This window comes from Anolis sagrei, chromosome 3, assembly GCF_037176765.1.
Source record: "Anolis sagrei isolate rAnoSag1 chromosome 3, rAnoSag1.mat, whole genome shotgun sequence".
NCBI classification, from domain to species: domain Eukaryota; kingdom Metazoa; phylum Chordata; class Lepidosauria; order Squamata; family Dactyloidae; genus Anolis; species Anolis sagrei.
In genome coordinates, this window is record NC_090023.1 from 188,807,179 (window position 1) to 188,830,841 (window position 23,663).

Below are 23,663 nucleotides of genomic sequence, written 5' to 3' on the forward strand. Positions count from 1 at the left end.
TAAATGGGGATCAAAATCAATGTAGATACACATGTACACATTTACCTTTAATGAACAAAAAGTACAGAATCATACATTCAACATTTTAAGGAAATGGAAATTATAAGGTTCTCTAGCTTTTGGCGATTCTAGTCTAACAACACAAGTGTCACATGATTCCCTGATGTGAGGTCTAAGCTACTACACAAAATTTTGTTACTTACCGCAAAAGTGTTACCAGTTACATCGATCTCTGGTGACGTGAAGGCACCTTCTGGATCATCTTTGAAAAGAAGTATAAAATTAAGAAGTTAAAACAGAATTCCAAAATACGAGGGTTATTTTTTAAGTAAGATCCGTTGGAACATAAGTACACAACGAAAGTTTATTTCAAAAAAGTAAATTTATTTTCAGAAAGTACATACTTCACTCTATTTTTCGACATAGTTGCCAAGTTTGTTCAAACACTTATCATACCTCTGAACCAATTTTAAAATACCCTCTTCATAAAAACTTGCCGCCTGCTCCGATAACCAAATCGTCTGTAATCAAAGAAGGGCGACCGGAGGGGTCCTCATCATGGAAGTTGTCATGACCATCTTTGAATTGTCATACCCACTTACGCACTTTGCTTTCACTCATAACAGTATCACTGTACACTTCACAAATCTGTCGATGAATTTCTGCAGCAGGCAGGTTCCTTGCTGACAAAAACCATATCACTGAGTGAACCTCACATGCGGTGGGTGAGTTGATAGTCTTAAACATTTTTAAAGCACAGAACAGAACCCGTACAGGTTAGCTACAGAGCGGAAACTGAGCACAGTTGTTCCCGAGGCATGCCAGTACAAGACGCACGCACTCATTGCAGTATGCGTGTGAACTACTAGTGTCTACAACAAAACGGACCTTACTTAAAAAATACTTCGCGTACATTCAGAATCTTTACTGCTCCCTCCAATTAGCGGGTTTATTTAGAGCTGTCCTGAAATTCTCTTATTTGTCCATCACAAAAAATGGAAAAACAATTTTCCTGAATAATTTTGAGGGGAAGGATTTTTTTCAAACCATTTCCTGAAGTTGCTGCGAGTTTTCCAGGCTGTAGGGCCATGTTCCAAAAACATCATCTCCTGTTGTTTTGCCCACATCTATGGCAGGCATCCTCAGAGGTTGAGGGGTCTGTTGGATGCCTGCCATAGATGTGGCCGAAACATCAGAAGAGAATGCTTCTGGAATATGGCCATACAGTCCAGAAAACTCACAGCAACCTTGTAATTCCAGCCATGAAAGCCTTCGACACCACATTTCCTGAAGGTGAAGCTCACCAGAAGAAATGGTATCAGTACTTGTCTTTTTCATAAAGTGTTGGGATTATCTTTGTTTATCTTTGTTTCATTTTGTTTGGCATGTTACTACCAGTAGCAAAGGTATCAATATGCCAGCACTCAAGTCACCATTTTGAATCCTTTATACTTTTGCTCCTGTCCCTGCACTGTAACATACATGTACCAAATAGAAAAATGGTGGAGAACATTTAAAGATACATTGTTCCCTCACTTATTGGGAGTGTTATGTTCCAGGACCACCCGCGAAAAGTGAAAATCCACAAAGTAGGGAAGTTATATATGTATATTGCATTCCAAGGGTGAGGCAGGAGTGAGGAGAGATTTAAAGGCACGGCACACCTTTTTTTTCTGTGCTAGCTACCTCTGCTTTGCTTTGCAATCTCTCTTGACTGGCTGTCTCTCACCCAAGGGAGAGGGTGAAAATCCCCTTCTACACTCCATCATTGGCAGAAGGTGGGATTAGAATGCCGCTCTGGGCAATGGCAACCATTCATAAACTGGGAGGCAAAAATCCACAAAACAGAAAGTCCGTGAAAAGTGAACTACGAAATAGTGAGGGAACACTGTATTTTGCAAAACAGCTTGTTATTTTAGATAGGCTTAAAAATCACCAGAAATCTCTTCAGATCGTGACTCTGCATTTTCATTAGTTACAGAAGATACAATTATTTCCTAAGATTTCTTTTAAAGCAAATGTTATCAAACTGAAATTCTGCAGAACATTCTATTTAGTGAATTACTATGATCCCAATAAGACATAAAGACATAATAGTACTATTAGATTCAACAAACCGCAAGCTGCTCAATCCATCCACAATCATCATGAAAGCTGAAATTTATCAATCTATTTCAAGGCTACGGGAAATAGCTGACTGATTGATAGCTTCTTCTAAGCGTCTATACTGATAATGAGATGCTGACTCAAGGACTTCACTCTTAGCAGATTCTCTCTCAGAGGGTCACAGAAACCTTACATGCAAAGAGACGGGATCTCCAATTTAATCAGTAATTTTTGTCCACAGTGGAAGGAAGCTCAGGAAACAGCACACAAGAGGCTCAACGTTAGCCAAAGCCTGATCCCAGTTTCATGCTGGTATTCCCCAGAAGCTAAATACAATCCAAATCAAACAGGATTTGTGTTGATAACTGCAAATTCTATGATCTCTTAATGTTGCTGGAACTGCTGAGCTATTTGTTCTCTTCTTACATTATGACAAAAGCCCAGAATTAATGTTATTTTTGGAACACAGTCAAGTTACAAAAGATTGATTTCACTATGCCAATTTTAGGTTTGTGGGTGTCCAGATCAGAATCCCCCCTCCTTTTAAATAAACCCCAGTATTAAAGATTGGCCTGGCATAGGGCACAAAAAAATCTTCTAACTAACAAAGGCTTATTAATTATAAAACAGTTATACAGTTGAGAAACTGTGTTAAACAAAATGTCTTAAATACACCACTGTGCTATTCACTGTCTGCTAGCTTTATCACATTATTTCCCTTCCTCTCCTCTCCCTCTAAAGCCCTCTACATTGTCCCAGCCCTGAGGTCCACATACCCAAACTAAGGCCCCGTTGTCCAGATGCAGCTCTCCAAGGTCATTAACTCAGGCCTGCTCTAAACTTTAGACTTAGGGTCTGAAATGACTTGAAAACACACATCGACGACAACGACCACAACAATTCTAATTATCTCATCAACCAAAAGCAGACCCACATTTCCCATTGAAAACTGGTAGGTTTGTTGTTGTTTATTCATTCAGTTGCTTCCGACTGTTTGTGACCTCATGGACCCAACCACACCAGAGCTCCCTGTTGGCCATCACCACCCCCATCTCCTTCAGAGTCAAGCCAGTCACTTCAAGGATACCATCCATCCACTTTGCTTTTGGTCGGCTCCTCTTCCTTTTTCCTTCCATTTTTCCCCAGCATCATTGTCTTCTCTAAGCTTTCCTGTTTTCTCATGATCTGGCCAAAGTACTTCATCTTTGCCTCTAATATCCTTCCCTCCAATGAGCAGTCAAGCTTTATTTCCTGAAGTATGGACTGGTTGGATCTTCTCACAGTCCAAGGATCTTCTCACAGTTCTCCAACACCACAGTTCATCTGGTAGGTTTATGTTGGTTAAAATTGTTCATCAAATTAGATATTTTATTGTTCTTTCATGTTTTAACACTACAAATAAGATGCAGTGTGCATAGGAATTTATTCCAGTTTTTTCAAGTTATAGTTTGGCCCTCCATCAGTCTGTGGGACCATGAACTGGCCCTCTGATTAAAAAGTTTGAGGACCCTCACCTTATACACTACACAATAACCATGTTATGATTGAATTTTAACTATCATGGGCACATCTTAATAGAGAATTCTAAATCTAATTCATCTCCCTACGATGCAAATCTCCAGATTCCATATGATGTAATAATGGCAGATAAAATGGAATCATATCACTATAGTTCTGTATGTGAAAAGGCCACTGTTTTGAAGGATTTCTGAGGGGTTAAAGAGGAGACTGAAAAATGTGGTTGGGGGGGGGGGGATGAATGATTTTCCTCCTGGTTCATTTGTGGAAGCTTCATCATTGCAATAACAAAACTGAACCATATTTCATAAAATAGTATGATAGTACAATTTGCTACTTCCTTTAGAGGACAACAATGTGTGTTATACTAGCATGTTATATTCTACTACAAGGTGCTAAATATTATTTTATGTGGTTTTTTTCCCAAAAACAAATACTCAGAAATATGTAAAAACAAATAATGATGAAATAATTAACATAATGTGAAAAGTTAAAACAGCTAAAAGAACTAGTTTACAGAGTAAAACATCTTAATTAAAGCTTTCCACCAAAAGGCACAGACAAAAATAAGGAGCAATCTAGGGGTAAACACTAAGGATCTCATCACATTGGGACCTCTAATCTGGGAGATACCGGGAGGATTCAACTATGGATCATGGCGAATCCGGTATGGGTGTGGGGAAACCATGGCTATGTCCTGGATTGACCCGCACCTCATCCTATGGGGGGGGGGGGAGGCATTGCTGCCTGGCTTCCCCCCATTGTTGTCTATGCAACACAGGAAGCATCCCATGTTGCCAGCACTACTTCCTGCAATGCGTGCACCTCTCTTCAGGCACAGAGCCTCACTGAAAGTAGATCAACGTCATGTGATGGGATCCGGCCTGAAGAGAGGTAAAAGCATTGTAGGACAGGCAATTTTGCCTGTCTGATAGGGTGGTAAATCAGAGCAAGCAACATAGGTGGACACATCAGCTACTCTTGCCAGAAACCTTAGACTTGGGTCAGGCCACACTCTTCCCACTGTACTTCTAGCAGAAAAACAAACCCATTTGCTTCAAAAGGCCTCCACACACATCTGTGGGTGTGTTTTAACAGCAAGGAGAGATTTGAGGTCACATGCAAATTATAAACATAGCTTTTCTTGGCCCTAAAATGTTGTAGGTGGAGCCAAAACTTGGCAAAAATGCTCTCACACCTCCTACCAGCCACCTTCAGTACTTCTGAATACAGGCATTCATTTTCATAAAATCATTATGAACAAAACTCCAAACCATAAGGAAACTGTATCATGTTCACACTGGAGTTACAATATCACCTTCATCATAGCAATTTTCCCAAGAACAGCCTTAAGAAGAATGATAAAACAATGCCCTAGATGAGAGAGAGAAAATCTAAAGAAAAATCTATTTAGGAAAGCAGATCTGAAACTGTAAGCCTGAGGCAAGAAAGAAAGGTAATTCCCAGGAATACTGCTACCAGCATGGAAAAATGTTTCCCTCTGAACATTTTTTGAGAAGTCAGAACAAAAAAAAAAACCCAAAGTGTACAGTTAGAAGGCACTCGCCTCCTACATATCTCCTCATCCCATGATGTCTCTACATTTTTAATTTGCAATTAGATGCTTCATCAGTACAAGAAGCACAAACATGATTCAAAATGGCTTTAATTTGTGTCCCCTCAACATTTTAACACAACTATTATAATACAACACTGGCTATGTGATCCTGGCTTAGATAAAGGGCTCCAAAGTATCAGTTGGCAGCAAACAGGTCTGAAATAAAAAGGGAACATTCTCAGTGACTAATACGGAATATTCTCAGCCAAGGATAGGGAGATATTTTAAGCATTATAATTAAAATAGGCTGAATAGTATGAAGCAGTAACTTCTGCAACTCAGGAGTATTATGTTATCAAGGGGCTGGAACAAGAAGGAAATTGATGGTTCCTGTTCTATTTTAAATCGTCTGAAGGACATTTCAGTGAAGAGATCTTTAATGTTCTTTCATATTTGCTCCATTCTTGTTTCTAACACAGCTGAAGCCACTGATTTATTATTACAGTATGACCCACAAAGCCACAGGTTTCATTTCCCCACATTTGCCAAAATATGTCTTCTCTAAGCATTTTCGATGTCGTCCACAAGATCCTGTGGTACGCTTTTGTCAGAGTTGATCATACAGCTGTGCTGGAGAACCTAGCAATATCTAGAATGATATATTCACTAGACATTTCCTAGGTCCTCCAGCATTATTTATGGTATGTTTCAGCTAGATGTTGTTCACTCAATAAGGTTCACTATTACCTGCAGTTTCACATATCTACGAGGGTTGAATGAAAAGTAATGCCTCCACCTTCGTTACTTGGGTTTAGATGGGAATATTTTAATAAATCAAATGCAGAAATAATCCTTAGATTGTGCTCTTTAACTACCAACTATTCACTTTTCCACATAATCACCAAACAATTGGATACATTTCTGCCAATAATAAACAAGTTTTCTGAAGCCGTCACAGAAGAAGTTGACACTCTGTTTCCACAATCAGCGTCTCACAATTCTTTCAATTTACCCATCATGCACAGATCTTCCCATAGCCAAGCAAAGCAATAATGTGACCCACATGTTCTTGTGAAATGCCAAGTATGCTTGAAATTTCTCTCTGAGTAATACGACGATCATCCTGAATCAATCTGTCAAACTTTTGCTTGTGAAACAGTGGTTGCTGTCACAGACATCCAACTCTTTGTTTGTCATGCAAGTCAGATGTTCCCACCTCAACATCTTTAAACTTGCTCGCCCAATGATGCACAGTACTCCCATCAACACAATCACCATAAACAGCTTGCATTCTCTGATGAATCTCCTTTGGGGTGACACCTTCTGCTATCAAGAATTCAATGACTGCACGTTGCTTAAGTCGCATTAGCCGACCGTCTGCACAGGGTTCCATACTTTGCACTTTAACAACACAACCATTCAATGCTAAGGCTTCCTGCCAAAATGGAACTGTAGAGGAGGGTCTACTGAACAAGCCAGTACCTGCCGCATACCAGTACTGCCATCTGTTGAGAAGGTGTAGGCATTACTTTTCATTCAACCCTCATACACAAATTCATGGAACATATTCCCCAGATATGAGGGTCATATTACATAAGATAACACAGCATACACATAAATACACACATCAATGTAATATTATCCATATATTCTATTTTCCACACCTTTAAGTAATCTCGATGAAAGCACAGGAATATGCTCTCAATGGATTTCTAGAATTATTGTTAACTGATTCCAGTTTTTAAAAGCAGAGAATATAATAACTGTTCTAAAGCTTACTGATGATCTCAGGGGCTACAGCACCAGGAATCGTTTGTACAATTTGTTTAGCATCATTTCCCCTTGACTGGAAACAAGTGCTTCAGATGGTTGTGTACCAAAATATTTCAAAATAAAAATAGAGGAGTCTAGTTATATATAAGGTCCCTTTGAACCTAAAACTATAGGACAGCTCTCTCTGCATGGCAGAAAAGCTCCATGAAGCTTGCTGAAGGCAAAGACAGAAAAAGCACACTAAGCCAATTTTGTAATAACTAGCAACAAAGCAAAACACCTTGGGAGAACCTATTATCACTATGCATTCATTTATGAATAGGCTTATTTCAGTATTGAAGACTCAAGTACTGAATGACTATTGATAAAGTATTCAATTGGGTTGCTGTGAGTTTTCCAAGCTGAATGTTTCAAAATTATTTATTTATTTATTTATTTATTTACCACATTTTTATCCCACCCTTTTCAGCCCAAAGGCAACTCAGGGCAGTGTACAGATTGGCAACAATTAAATGCCACACCATACATACAATGAAAAACAGGTAGCATCGCATAATAAAATCCATATAAAACCACTTAAAACTATATTAATCAATGTCTACCAGTTCAACTCCTTATCCATTTACATAGTCTAAGCCGTTCCATGTTCATTATTACATCATACTGTGTTTGTCCAATTGCACCATATTTCTGAAGGCTTGCTCAAAGTGCCTGGTTTTTACTCTTTTCCGAAAGGTCAGGAGGGATGATGCAAATCTAATATCCCTGGGAAGAGAGTTCCACAGCCGAGGGGCCACCAGTGAGAAGGCCCTGTCTCTTGTCCCCACCAGTCACACTTGCGAGGAAGGTGGGATCGAGAGCAGGGCCTCCCCAGATGATCTTAAATTCCTGGATGGTTCGTAAGGAGAGATACATTTAGATAGGTAAGCTGGGCCAGAAATGTTTCATAGAATCATAGAGTTGGAAGAGACCTCATGGGCCATCCAGTCCAACCCCCTGCCAAGAAGCAGGAAAATGGCATTCAAAGGGCTTTATAGGCCAAAGCCACCACTTTGAATTGTGCCCAATAGCAAACTGGCAGCCAGTGGAGCTGGCACTACAGTAGAGTTGTATGCTCCCTGAGTGCTGCTCCAGTTAGTAACCTGGCTGCCACCTACTGGACCATTTGAAGCTTCCAAACAGTTTTCAAAGGCAACCCCACATAGAGTGCATTGCAGTAGTCTATACGGGATGTAACCAGAGCATGGACTACTGTGGCCAAGTCAGACTTCCCAAGGTACTGAAGCATTCTCTCTTGACGCTTCACCCACATCTATGGCAAGCATCCTCAGAGAACTCACAACCTCTGAGGATGCCTGCCAGAGATGTGGGAGAAATCAGGAGAGAATGCTTCTGGAACATGTCCATACAACCCAGAAAGCTCACAGCAACCCATTGATTCCAGCCATTGAAGCCTTCGACAACACAAAGTCTCCAATTGTTTTCAACTGCAAAAGTAATGAACTAGAATAAGTCCAGTCTATGATCTTCACACCAGTCAGATGTATATCCACTTCTGCCACTATCTCCCTATACAAAACAAAAGTGTGCCGAGCCGCTAGTATTTCTAGTATCTCTCTCCCTATTGCTCAGAGCAGCAACAAATGTGACATTTAAGTCAGATTTCATCTCTTTACAGTAGGGACAGGGAAAATGCAGCCAACAGATTTCATAATCCCATTTTGAAACCTCTAAAACTCCCCTGAACACCTCCCCCCCAGCTCCCAACTCCCATTCCAGTACATTTTCCTGATTCTTTTGGCCAAACATGGTTACACTTATAATTACACTTTTTCTATTCCTATCTCACCCAGGGTTTTAACATTTTAACATTTTATCTTGTGCATCTGGCCCACCCTTTGTATTTGATTTTTATTATGTTATTTTGAACTGTTTATTTCATTATTTTATGTATTTTGTTGTGATGTAATTTTTCTGTTGTTTTGTGTAATTATACTGTATTGTTTTTGGACTCAGCCTCATGTTAGCCGCCCCCAGTCCTCTTTGGGGAGATGGAGGGGGGTTATAAATAAAGATTATTATCATTATCATTATCATTATTATTATTATTATTATACTAGCCACCCCCTGCCATGTGTTGCTGTGGCCCAGTCTGGTGATCTGAAAAATAATGAGAAAGTGTTGGTTTCTAATATATGTAAAAAAAAATTATGCTTGTGGGTAAACAGTATTTTTTGCTGTTTCTTTGTCAGTGTTGATGTAGAGATTGTCTGGTTTGCCTACTCTGAAACATGCAACATATAATTGTCCTTCTTTAGGGGTCCCTTTCAAATCTATGATACTATATCTGTGTGTGTGTGTGAATCATATCTATATCTATGGCTGGATGTCTCTTTGTCAGGAGGGCTTTGATTACGTTTTCTTGCCCTGTTGAAGGGAGTTGGACCGGATGGCCTTAAGTATTTTCTGTTGGTCATGGGGGTTCTGTGTAGGAAGTTTGCTCCAATTCTGTTGTTGATGGGGTTCAGAATGCTTTTTGGTTGTAGTTGAACTATAAATCCCAGTAACTACAATTTCCAAATGTCAAGGTTTATTTTCCCCAGACTTCATCTGTGTTCATATTTGAGCATATGGAATATTCGTGCCAAGTTTAGTCCAGATCCATTGGTATTTGAGTCAACAGTGCTCTCTCGATGTAGATGAACTACAACTCCCAAACTCAAGATCAATGCCCACCAAACCCTTCTAGTGTTTTCTGTTGGTCATGGGAGTTCTGTATGCCACGTTTGGTTCAATTCCATCATTGGTGGAGTTCAGAATGCTCTTTGATTGTAGGTGAACTATAAATCCCAGCAACTTCAAATCCCAAATGACAAAATCAAATTTTTATTGATGGTCACTCCTTGGGTTAGTAGGTATCTTGTGGCTAAATTTGGCGGCAATTCGTCCAGTGGTTTTTGAGTTATGTTAATCCCACAAATGAACATTACATTTTTATTTATATAGATTATTATTAAACTGTTACCAAAACAATTTTACCTCCACAGTTTCTTCAAGCACCTGATGTCTGAAAAAAATAGCTGAAAATTAAAGTGGATTGGAAGTGACAGTGTAGCCACCATGGGGACTGAATGGGGTGGTACCCCTCCTGTACAACCAAAGATACAATTCTATCCACATCCTATATAAGTAGGATTGTACAATGCTTTGTGTAGTTGTCTACAGCTTTGAGTGTTCTCTTGAGAAACGAAAGATTTGAAGAACACCTCTGATAATTTTAATTTTAAAAGTCAATATTTAAATCAATTCACTTAATTGCTTAATCCATCTAAGTTTACAGCTAATGATTAGCTTGCTACTGGCAGTAAAATTATGCATCTACCTACAATTGGGAAGTACTGGGTGGCGGTAAAAGAGAACAGGAAAAAATACTTCATCTTTGGCAACCAACCAAAAGCTGTTTAATTATGTGTTTGTAAATGGACATATTAAACACAGATTATTATCCTGAGTTTATGTATATTATTAGATTAACCTTGGGAAGTATAAAACTGAACTTGATGAAAAAATTGCTATTTGTGTTGTTTGCAAAAAAAATGAGATACAAATTCAGAAGTTAACAAAATAGATGGGAATTGTCAAAGGCTAACTACACATCTTCAGAATGGAGCGTTTCTGTCATACAGAGAGAATATCCAAGTAACTTAAAAAATTGATCATTTGAAACCATCTATCATCTTTGAGTCTGCAAGATCTTGACTATGAGACAAATCAAAACACCATGCTAGACAACAATTCAGCATTTGCAAAGAAAAAAAATCAGACTGTCCTTACACTGAGCATTCCTCTTTTGTGCTCTTAAGATCAGTTAAAAATATTCATTTCAACCTCCATTTTTCATCTATAGCTTGTTAAAGTCGTAAAAGACGGGGAAACTGCAGTTATGGAAACAAGACAATTTCAAAGCAGTTATGAAACTGACTTGTTTCAAGTAACAATTACCAGCTTTTATCACAGTTCATAGTCTGGATAACAGATCAAACCATAATTAATAAAAATTGAAACAGAATTTTCTCCCCACCATATCAGAGGAAAGAATAAATGCATGTGAACTCATGAGAGAAGTTTATTCTTGTAATGTGCCGACCAAATGTATGCCATCACACTACTGAGATGATGCTAGAAGCCAGGGGTGTACATAATGCCCCAAAACTGTACTGTTTTTGGTTCAATCCCCCCCCCCCCCCCAGGTTCTGTTTTCTGGGACATTCCCAAAATCAGGAGGGGGTGCTGTTTTTGTTTTGGTAAGATTCAATCCATTAGTGCCAATGGGGGAAACTTTTAGAGGATAATTTCTCCATCACTTTTAGATATATCAGGATTAAACTTGATTCGCTTGTAGGCCATATTCATGACTGCAAGCCTGCCAAGTTTAAGAATGTTTCACCAATCCACTGGTTTTGGAGAATTTTAATTTTTTACCATAACATTTAAAAAACAAACAAATCACAAAAGGGGTTTCTGGGAATTGAAGTCCCAACCAGCACGTGCCACAAGAGGGGAGGAGAATGGACACAGTCAACCAAGCCTCTGATTGGCTGAGAAAGAAAAGTGAGAAACACACACACAGAGAAATCGCAACTCCCATCATGCCCTGGGAGGGTGTGTGGAGGCTCCTTGAATGTCTGTGCCACACAAAGTGCTGCTGGGAAAGCAAGTTCCTGGCGGGATGCTCTCTGGAGGAGAATACTAATAATATAATAATAAACTTCATTTGTACCCTGTCCCATCTACCCAAGGGGCTTGGGCTGGCTCGCAACCTTAATAAATACAAAGATACATAAGAAATAAAATAAACAAATAATAATTCATCAATTCAATACAAAAACAAAACAAGATAACCCTGGGAGAGGCCTTATCTTGCCTCTCACCCTCTTTCTTTCTCTATTTCTGGCCTTATTTGCCTCAAGTGGGTGCTCCGCTAGGCAGAGGGCCTTTGGGAAGGGATGGAGAAAAATGCCAGAGAAGAAAGAAGAGGAGGAGCTGCCACTACCAGATGCCTGCTGTTGCCTGATTTGCAAGGCCACTGACACGCTGTGGCCTCCTCCTCAGGCAAAGTGCTGCTTAGTCCCACTGCCCCTATTTGCCAAAAAATCTGCCTGCTCGTGATCCATTCTGGTTAAGGTTTTGAGCTTGGACTGTTTTCAGCAATCTGGCTGCCAGACTGCTGAATTTTCCCAAATCGCCAAAAGGAATTCTGCATACCCCTACTAAAAGATAATGAATTCATGAAGAAGTTAATAAATATTCTTTGAGATGTCATACTGGTAAAACAATGTATGACTAAAGGCACAACCATAAATTAGTTATACACTAAGATGAAAAGGCACCCCTGAAAATGTATTTTGATCACTTAAAATTGCAGCTATCTTTCAGAATGTACTGATTGTGCACATTTCCTCATGCAGTCCACCTAAAAATTCACTGAAAGTAGGACACAAGATCCCTGTGAAAGGAGCTGTTTTTTAAAGGCAAGATACCACCTCTTTAGGAATCTCTACATTTCTCTACAGCCACCTTCCAGCAAACGTTGTGCCAGAAGTTGAGCACAGAATCATACCTAGAAATCTCTAGTTCCTTCAAAATGGTTTTATGGTCATTGTCCAGCAGAAGTTGGCCATAGAGTCATACTGGAGGACCTTGAGGCTCCAACAGAGAACATTTTAACTAAAGATGTGAATAATTATATCAGCAAAGCTAAAATCTACAAACATGGATGGCTACCTACGGTTGCCAGACTCACAGCATAACCCTGTATGTGTACACTGAGAATTAAGTCTCCTTCCTTATCTCCACTTGAGAGCATATACTATTATATCTGCCAGCACAGAACAAAGGCAACCACAGGTTGAATTAATGATTTGTTATTTTTTTCTACACTCTCACCAACTCAGGCCCTTCCAGATAGGCCAAAGTTACAAGAGGAACTGGGATATAAAATCCCAATTCCTCCCTGGATTTAGTCCAGACAGAAGTTCCAACTCCCACAATTTTGGTAAGCGGTGTTGGTGGCAGCTAGATGTTCTTCTGAGTCAAGAGACCCACATGAGAGGGCATTTAGCCAGGCCCCAGCTGTCCTTTCCCCCTTTTAAATGTACCGGAGAGGCCCGGCTCCAACCTCAAGCCTCTTGAATGAAGCTCCTGATCCATCAAAATGACATATAATGAGCTTTGGAGAGGGGAAATGTATCATTTTGATACACCAGGAGCTTTGTCCAAGAGGGTTGGGGATGAAGGCAGGCCTCTCCATTAAGTTTAAGGGGGAAATGGGGGGCTAGGAGGGGATGGTGGCAATGCCATCCTGGTTCTTCAGTATCTTAGAACCTAAAGAACTGGGATGGCAATGGGGATTGGCCCTCAGGATCACAAAAGGCAATACGGAGTCAATCCTCACAGGTCCAATACCTGAAAAAGATCTGGAACTTATTGAAAAGTCTGGATTTTTTCAGGGTTTTTTTTAATCCAGAGAAAACCTGAAAATCCAGGTTTACTCTTGTTTAATCCGAATTAGCCTGAGGCATTTTTATTACAACTATTGTTATTTATTACCACCTCTCCCCATGGATCAATTTAGCATCCAAATTGGAAAGATATGGATAAAGTTTGAATTAATAGCAAATAAACAAACAGACAGCTGTTCACCATAGAAAAAGGGCATCAAGTACCTTCTGTTGGCTTCAATCTATTGTGTGTTCAGTTACTCATGCTATCTATCATCAACAGGGCTGGTTATCATTTCCTTCTCAACTTTTCCATAGCGCAAACATAATTTTACACAATCTGATTCTCCACTAGTGTCAAAATCTCTTATATTTAAGATTCCTTCAGAGAAGTGTATGGCAGTATAAACAATATGCACAGTGCTGTTCTTTCAAAAAATACAGACTAGATAAAAATTGCATCCAAAAATCTTTTAAATAAAAAAAACTATTTGTATAATGCTTTAACACATACTGTGTTAATGGATATAACCTAATTTAGGTTGATGTGGGACAGAATTAATCCTTGCATTAAGAAATTACAGTTTCCAAACTAATTAATCCACATAGAAATCTGACATGGAGATTATGGCATCATTCTACTTCTCCATGAGAATTTTGTACTTTTCATCAAATTGCCTGAAAGCATCAATACTTACCACTGATATCTTCCATGAAGCATACATTGCCATTGGTGTTAAAAGCCAGGGTGTCAGGAGTAATGCAAAGTGTCTGGAATATTGGAACATGGGAAATGCTCTTCAGAGACTTGCTGCACTCGAGGCAAATAGCCCAGATTTCTTCCTCAGTAAGACAACTATCCTGCAGTGACAAAACATCGGCCAGAGACACATTCTCCTGCCAAGACATGAATTCATACATTATTCCATATTTTATGACAATACGTATAGCCAGTTGTGTCAAACATAATCTACAATATCCAAACCAACACATTTTAAAATGTTTTGATGGATTTTAACTGTGATTTTTTTGTGTGCTAGTTGTGTTTAATTCTATTTTAAGTTTTGCATATTTATATATTTTCAATTGTACACAAACACTTTTATATCCAGCCACTTTGAGTCCCCTTTTGTGAGATAAAGTAAAGTAAATAATAATAATAATAATAATAATAATAATTTCCAGCACATTCAGGACCTTCTAGTATAAAAGATATGAAAGACGTACTTATTGCACATTGCACTATTAAGGTAACCTATGATTATTGATCACTTTCTGATTCTGGATCCTAACTACAGATTGAAGTTTTCTTCTCTGAAATACTAGGAACCACAATTTTGGATTATTATTGTTATTTTGGATTTTAGTGTATTACTTACATTTACATAACCAGTTATCATAGAAATGGGCCCCAAGCCTAAACACAAAATTCATTTCTGTTTCATATACAGCTTAAGTATATAACCTAAAATACATTTATAAACAAGCTTTTTCATGAAACACATTTTATACACATTGAAGCATCAGAAAGCAAAGATGAGACTATCTCGGTCACTCAGGGCCCTTCCGGACTGCCATATAACCCAGAATATCAAGGCAGAAAATCCCACAATATCTGCTTTGAACTGGGTTATCTGAGTCCACACTGCCCTGTATTCAGGTTAAAAACAGATAATGTGGAATTTTATTCAGCTGTGTGGAAGGGGCTTCAGATTTTTGAGTATTTCAACTTTCGGAATTCCAGATAAGGGATACTCGACGTGTACAACTTTTCTCCTAGTTTGTAACTGCAACTGTCTCCAAGCTTCAAAATATATTCTATGTAAAAAAAAGTTCTAAGTTATAATTGATTCCTAAATTCTATATGGTCTGTGGGATGTAGATATCAATCTCCAATTCTGGAAAATCACGTCATTTCATCACTTTTCAGATGTGACTAACAAGAAATGTAATTGGACTTCTGGGAAGTACAATGAGGTGGCTACAATGTCTTATTTTGGATTCCTTGAAAAAAGTTGCGAGAATTTCTCATAGGATTTCCTGCCTCAGGTACCAAACTAACTAGAATGACCTTGGATACTAGGTATCTTGAGCTAGGAGAGCTGTCATTTCTTGTTCTGCTTCAGTAACCAGCTCTAATTAGAGTACAGAATTAAAACACAATTCCCAAAGGAAATATTTACCCATATATGATACAAAATAAAAATAAAACACATTTGTAAACATGACTGTTGCGGTTGCATGCTTTTACATCATTTCTGACGTATAGTGATCCTAGAGTGAACCTATCATGGAGTTTTCTTCTTATTTATTCAGAGTGGGTTTGCCTTTGCTTTCCTCTAAGGCTGAAAGGCCATGACTTGCCCAAGGTCACACAGTAGGTTTCTATGGCTAATGAGGACCCAAACCATGTGTATATAGTCCAACACATACATCACTAAATCATGCTGGCACCTTATAAACTTGGTACCATTACACAACCTCTTCTAAAGTTCAAAAATTAGTTGTAACGTCTCCAATTAGCATTATCTGTACTATTCTGTTCTGTTGGAAATAGCAATCTTCTTCAAGCCTCCACTAGTTACTGTATTTGTTTTGTATATAATTAAGATGGCCATCTGTCAGGGGTGCTTTGAATGCAATATTCCTGCTTCTTGGCAGGGGGTTGAACTGGATGGCCCATGAGGTCTCTTCCAACTCTATGATTCTATGATTCTAAGATTGCTTAACGTATTGTATATGTGTGTATTGGTTTGCAATTTTCCTTAACTCTTTTGTTGTGGAAGGGGTTGCAGATCATGTGATCAGGTCTGGGCTTGATCAGGACTCAGACTCCATTTTAGAAACAGTATGCTTCATATGCCAGCAGGAACAGTATGCTTTTAAGACAGTGGTTCTCAACATGTGGGTCCTCAGATATCTTGGCCTTCAACTCCCAGAAATCCTAACAGTTGGTAAACTGGCTAGGATTTCTGGGAGTTGTAGGCCAAAACACCTGGGGAGCCACAGGTTGAGAACTACTGTTTTAAGAAAACAATAGGAACTGTATGCTTTAGACTTTAGTAGAAACAGTATGCTGTACAGAAGCCGTTAGATTCCATTGGACTTTCAGACTAGAACAGAGACTCTATTAGATTCTCAGAACAGAGAAATGCATTGATTATAAGAATGATGCCCTGTGTTTTCTACGCAGAGAATCTATTTCAAATCCTATTTGTAACTGAATTGATATGCGAAGTACCTGTATGCTGAATACATGAAGTTTGTGAATAAACCAACTATGCTCCATTTAAAGAAGTCTACTTATTTTGTCTCTTGAGATCATGATTTAAATGCAAATATATTTTAAAGGAAAATAGATGTTTTGGGGGCAACTAAAAAGAACACTTCTGAAACTCTCTCTGTGTGTGTGTGTGTGTGTGTATGTATGTGTTTTGTGCATTGGCATACCTATGTCCCTAACAGTTCAAAGACATATGTAGGTACATTGGTTTAACAACTGAGAAACCTAATTGCCTTGCTTGTGACCAAGAGGTTATGGCATCATTTCTCAAAAGGTTATGACTTCTAACAAGGTTATGACTTTCCAAAGATCATAAACTCTTCAAAAAGTTCTGGAGATTTCCATTTTCCAAAATGTTCATTAAGATTTTTTTAATTGGGGTGAATTACTATTTTAAACATACCCAGTGACACGACACCTTCCAGTGGAACGTTGAGGTCCTAAGTCCTAAATTGCCCCCCAAAAAACCACCAAAAACTAAACTCTAAGCAATGGAATGAGCTATCTGAAGGACTGCATTCTACTATATGATTCTGAAATTTTTGACGTGACCGTTTAAATTTGTCACCTTCACAGACAAGTTTTGTAAGGATGTGTGAGCTCCTGGGAGTTGTAATAGTTTTCCGAGGTCTTATGCCTTCTCTGCCAAAGAGGGCTGACTCCTCTACATTGAGCCATGGCAATAAAACTGCATACATTATGCATTGTGTAGACACACCCAGGGTATATATCTATCTGGAGGATGTGCATATCAGACAAAACCCTCCAGGTGTTTTGGACTTCAGCTCCCACAATTCCTGACAACAAATAAACTGGCTGGGATTCCAGTTTACAAGCTCCAAGGGCCCTTCCAAGCAGGCCCTATTTTCCAGAATCTGATCCCAGGTTTTCTGTTTATCCCAGATTATCTGGCAGTGCAGATTCATATAATTCAGTTTAAACCAGAAAACTTGTGATCAGGTCACAGTCACACACACATAAATTGAACACACAGTGAAACCTCTGCAATGCAGCTCCCTCCTTCTGATGGATGTTCAACATCAGCCAAGGAGAGGGAAAAAGTTTAGCCAAGGAAAGCCTCCCACACAGCTGAACAGAATCCACACTGAACTGGATTGTATGGCAGTGTGGACTCAGGGCCCTTCCAGACAGGCCCTATATCCCAGAATCTGATCGCAGGTTTTCTCTTTATCCCAGATTATCTGGAAGTGCAGACTCATATAATCCAGTTTAAAGCAGAAAACCTGTGATCTGGTCCTGGGATATAGGGTCTGTCTGGAAGGGCCTCAAAACACTTGCAGGACCAAAGAATGCCCATGCCTGACTGTGTATACACAGTCACACACACATATACTGAAACACACAGTGAAACCAAGACAACACTGCTCCCTCCTCCTCATGGAAGTTTAACATCAGCCAAGGAAAAAAGTTTAGCCAAACGAAAGCCTCCCACACAGCTGTATAGAATCCATATTGAACTGGATTATACAGCAGTGTGGACTCTGTGCCCTACCAGACAGGGCCTATATTCTATCTATCTATCTATCTATCTATCTCTCGCAGTGGGTTAAACCCCTGTGCTGGCAGGACTGAAGACCAACAGGTCACAGGTTCGAATCCGGGGAGAGACGGATGAACTCCCTCTATCAACTCCAGCTCCTCATGCGGGGACATGAGAGAAGCCTCCCACAAGGAAGATAAAAACATCAAATCATCCAGGCGTCCCCTGGGCAACGTCCTTGCAGACGGCAAATTCTCTCACATCAGAAGCGACTTGCAGTTTCTCAAAAAAAACTATGCTAATAATATAATGTATTGTATTTATCTATCTATATAAATAAAAATGTAATGTTCGTTTGTGGATTAACATAACACAAAAACCACTGGAGGAATTGACACCAAATTTGGACACAATACACCTATCAGGCCAATGAGTGACCATCACTCATAAAAACACTGAAAAACATAGTGGAAGAGAATTAAAAAGTCAAAAAACAAAAATTACATTACAACACATGCGCAAAACCACATATATATATGCAAACACACAAATACATACACAAAACACACATACATAGACTGGGTCCCAGCAACACATGGCAGGGGACAGGTAGACTTCTATATAAATAAAAATGTAATGTTCGTTTGTGGGATTAACATAACCCAAAAACCACTGGACGAATTGTTACCAAATTTGGACACAATACACCTATCAGGCCAACGAATGACCATCACTCGTACAAAAACTGAAAAACACAGCAGAAGATACTTAAAAAGCCAGAAAATAAAAAATACATTACAACGCATGTGCATAACTACATATATACACAAGCACATATATCTACACATATACACAAATATATACCCCCCCCCACACACACACACATATATATATACACACAAAACACATATACACAGACTGGGCCACAGCAACGTGTGGCAGGGGACGGCTAGTATATATAAATAAAAATGTAATGTTCGTCCGTGGGATTAACATAACTCAAAAACCAGTGGATGAATTGACACCAAATTTGGACACAATAAACATATTAGGCCAACGAGTGTCCTTCACTTATAAAAACACTGAAAAACACAGAGGAAGGGACTAAAAAGCCAAAAAGTAAACATACATTACAACACATACACAAAACCACACATATATACACATATATACACATATACACACACAAAGCACATATACACAGACTGGGCCATAGCTACGCGTGGCAGGGGATGGCTAGTCACTCATAAAAATACTGAAAAACACAGCAGAAGAGACATAAAAAGCAAAAAAACAAAACTTACATTAAAATGCATGAACAAAACCACATATATGTACACAAACACACACATCTATATAAATAAAAATGTAATGTTCATTTGTGGGATTAACATAACGCAAAAACCACTGGATGAATAGCCGCCAAATTTAGCCACAAGACACCTACTAACCCAAGGAGTGACCACCACTCAAAAAAAATTGAGTTTGTTATTTGGGAGTTATAGTTGCTGGGATTTATAGTTCACCTACAATCAAAGAGCAATCTGAACTCCACCGATGATGGAATTGAACCAAACGTGGCACACAGGACTCCTATGACCAACAGAGAACACTAGAAGGGTTGGGTGGGCACTGACCTTGAGTTTGGGAGTTGTAGTACACCTACATCCAGAGAACACTGTGGACTCAAACAATGATGGATCTGGACCAAACTTGGCATGAATATTCCATATGCCCAAATATGAACACATATAGAGTTTGGGGGAAAATAGACCTTGACATTTGAGAGTTGTTGTTACTGGGATTAATAGTTCACCTACAATCAAAGAGCATTCTGAACCCCACCAATTATAGAATTGGGGCAAACTTCCCACACAGAACCCCTATGACCAATAGAAAATATTTAAGGCCATCCAGTCCAACTCCCTTCACCGGGGCAAGAAAACGTAATCAAATGCTCTTTACCCACAAGTATAAAGAAATTACATATATTAGAAACCAACACTTTCTTATTACTTTATTTTCCAGATCACCAGACTGGGCCACAGCAACGCGTGGCAGGGGAGGGCTAGTACACAAATATATACACACATACATAACAAACATACACAGACTGGGCCACAGCAACGTGTGGCAGGGGACGGCTAGTACACAAATATATACACACATAGATAACAAATATACACAGAGTGGGCCACAGCAACGCATGACAGGGGACGGTTAGTACACAAATATATACACACATAGATAACACATATACACAGACTGGGCCACAGCAACGCATGACAGGGGATGGTTAGTACACAAATATATACACATATACATAACACATATACACAGACTGGGCCACAGCAATGCGTGGCAAGAGACAGCTAGTATACAAATATACACACACATACATAACACATATACACAGACTGGACCACAGCAATGCATGGCAGGGGATGGTTAGTACACAAATATATACACATATACATAACACATATACACAGACTGGGCCACAGCAACGCGTGGCAGGGGATGGCTAGTAAATAAATAAAGAAATATATCCCAGCATCTCATCTCAGGTTTTCAGTTTATCCCAGAATATCTGACATTGAGGACTCATATAACCCAGTTTTCAGTTTATCCCAGATTATCTGGCAGTGGGGATTGGTATAGAATCACAGAATCAAAGAGTTGGAAGAGACCTCATTGGCCATCCGGTCCAACCCCCTGCCAAGAAGCAGGAGTATTGCATTCAAATCACCCCTGACAGATGGCCATGCAGCCTCTGTTTAAAAGCTTCCAAAGAAGGAGCCTCCACCACACTCCGAGGCAGAGAGTTCCACTGCTGAATGGCTCTCACAGTCAGGAAGTTCTTCCTCATATCTTTGTATAATCCAGTTTGAAGCAGAAAACCTGGGATCAGATCCTGGGATATAGGCCCTGTCTGGAAGGGCCCCCAGAGAAGCAGATATTGTGGCTGATATGCCAGGATGTTCTGGGTTCTATGGCTGTGTGGAAGGGCTCACCTCCTCCTCGGAAAGCGCAGGCAGGGCTTGGAAGTCCCCGCCGCCGTCCACCTGCTGCTCCTCCTCAAACTTTTCCATGGTTTCCATTAGGCGAGAAGAGGGGAAGAGGCAGCCCTCGCCCTCCTCCTGCTGTGCTGCATCTCTTCTGGAGCGCCCCTTGGCCAATTCGGAGGCTCCCCTTGCCGCCTTCCTTCAGTCTCTTCTTGTTTGCTCTCTTCGCCTGAACCGAAGGCGTTTGGCTCCATGGCAACAGACGCGCCTGGCTTCGGACATCCCGGAGCCGCCCAAATGCCTCGGCCAAAGCTGTGGGAGGAGACGGCCCGCCTTCCCCCAGGAGAGAAAGCTTGGGCTGCCTGTTTCTGGAGAGAGATATTACACACCCCCGAGGGAGCTGGCCTTCAACCCTGCCTTGGAGGATTCCACTGCATGCAAGTCTGTGGCAGCCAGAAACTACCAAAAGCCCTTCCAGACAGGTCCTATAGCCCAGGATCTGATCTCAGGATTTCAGTCCCCACTGCCAGATAATATGGGATAAACAGAAAACCTGGGATCAAGCTGGAATGTGTCCAGAGGAGGGTGACTCGAATCATCAAGGGTCTGGAGAACAAGCCCTATGAGGAGCGGCTGAAAGAGCTGGGCATATTTAGCCTGCAGAAGAGAAGGCTGAGAGGAGACATGATAGCCATATAAAAATACTAGCTGTCCCCTGCCACGCGTTGCTGTGGCCCAGTCTGTGGATCTGGAAAATAAAAAAGGCAAAAGGTCCCTAAGACCAAAGTAAAACAGTTATATAATTGCAATAATGTGTATTATGTCTTTGCTTAATTGCTACAACATTCAATATATAGGCATCTAGTACAAAATATACTACATGCAATTCTCTAAACCAGTGTTTCTCAACCTGGGGGTCGGGACCCCTGAGGGGGTTGCGAAGGGGTGTCAGAGGGTTGGCCAAAGACCATCAGAAAACACAGTATTTTCTGTTGGTCATGGGGGTTCTGTGTGGGAAGTTTGGCCCAATTCTATCATTGGTGGGGTTCAGAACGCTCCTTGATTGTACGTGAACTATAAATCCCAGTATCTACAACTCCCAAATGTCAAAGTCTATTTTCCCAAAACCCCATCAGTGTTCACATTTGGGCATATTGAGTATTCATGCCAAGTTTGGTCCAGATCCATCATTGTTTGAGCCCACAGTGCTCTCTGGATGTAGGCAAACTACAACTCCCAAACTCAAGGTCAATGCCCACCAAACTCTTCCAGTATTTTTTGTTGATCATGGGAGTTCTCTGTACCAACTTTGATCCAATTCTATTGTTGGTGGGGTTCAGAATGCTCTTTGTTTACATGTTAACTATAAATCCCAGCAACTACAACTCCCAAATGACAAAATCAATTCCCCCGCCAACCCCACCAGTATTCAAATTTGGGCATACCGGGTATTTGTGCCAAATTTGCTCCCGTGAATGAAAATACATCCTGCAGATCATTATTTACATGGCGATTCATAATGCTAGGGTTATGGTTGGGGGTCACCACAACATGAGCAACTGTATTAAGGGGTCGCGGCATTAGGAAGTTTGAGAACCACTGCTCTAAACCAAATATTATTTTTCTTATGTGGTATAAACAACAAATTCTTTCAGCAAAATGTACAGCTGTTTTCAAAGTTCTTTTGAAATCAAATTTATCAATAACAATAACGATAATACAAAGTTTGTAAGTCAAAGAAGCCCCAGATTGGTGTGACCTGCCAATTGTCAACCTAGCTCATTGTGTATCTAAACAATTCGAAAACAGCTTTACCTGTGATTGGAGAAATTAGATACCGCTAAAAGTGGGGGAGGTGTTTTATGATGCCATAAAGAAAGATCAGAAAAGCTGGGCAACCAAAAGGAAGAAGGAAGTCCTGACGGCTTTTCATCATTGAGAATAGAGCAACAACACCCCCTGGACTTAAGCTCAACCTTCCATGGCACCTGCTTCTGTTCTGTCTCACTGTGTATTGTCTATACAAAGCGGCATTGATTGTTCCCTGTGTATGTGTACTATGATCCGCCCTGAGTCCCCTTCAGGGTGAGAAGGCTGGAATATAAATAAAGTGTTGTTGTTATTGTTGTTGTTGTTGTTATTGGTGCTCATCGCCATTTCTAAGCCAAAGAGCAGTACCTATTGATCTACTCACATTTCCATGTTTTCGAATTGCTAAGTTGGCTTTTTTTTGTCATGTCAGGAGTGACTTGAGAAACTGCAAGTCGCTTCTGGTGTGAGAGAATTGGCCGTCTGCTAGGACGTTGCCCAGGGGACGCCTGGATGATTTTGATGTTTTTATCATCCTTGTGGGAGGCTTCTCTCATGTCCACGCATGAGGAGCTGGAGCTGATAGAGGGAGCTCATCCGCCTCTCCTCG

At 40.1% G+C, this 23,663-nt stretch overlaps 1 protein-coding gene across 2 annotated transcripts in view; it reads right to left on the minus strand.

The window, feature by feature from the left end:
* Positions 1 to 21,340, minus strand: part of KNDC1 (kinase non-catalytic C-lobe domain containing 1) — a 118,897-nt gene extending 97,557 nt beyond the window's left edge. For both annotated transcript variants that reach the window (XM_060768688.2, XM_067465753.1), the window contains exons 1-3: positions 21,254 to 21,340; positions 14,154 to 14,352; positions 204 to 262 (exon numbers count right to left, since the gene is read on the minus strand). In XM_060768688.2, the coding sequence (XP_060624671.2) occupies positions 204 to 262; positions 14,154 to 14,352; positions 21,254 to 21,340 (345 nt within the window). The remainder of the gene's footprint in view (positions 1 to 203; positions 263 to 14,153; positions 14,353 to 21,253) is intronic.
* Positions 21,341 to 23,663: the final 2,323 nt, after the last annotated feature.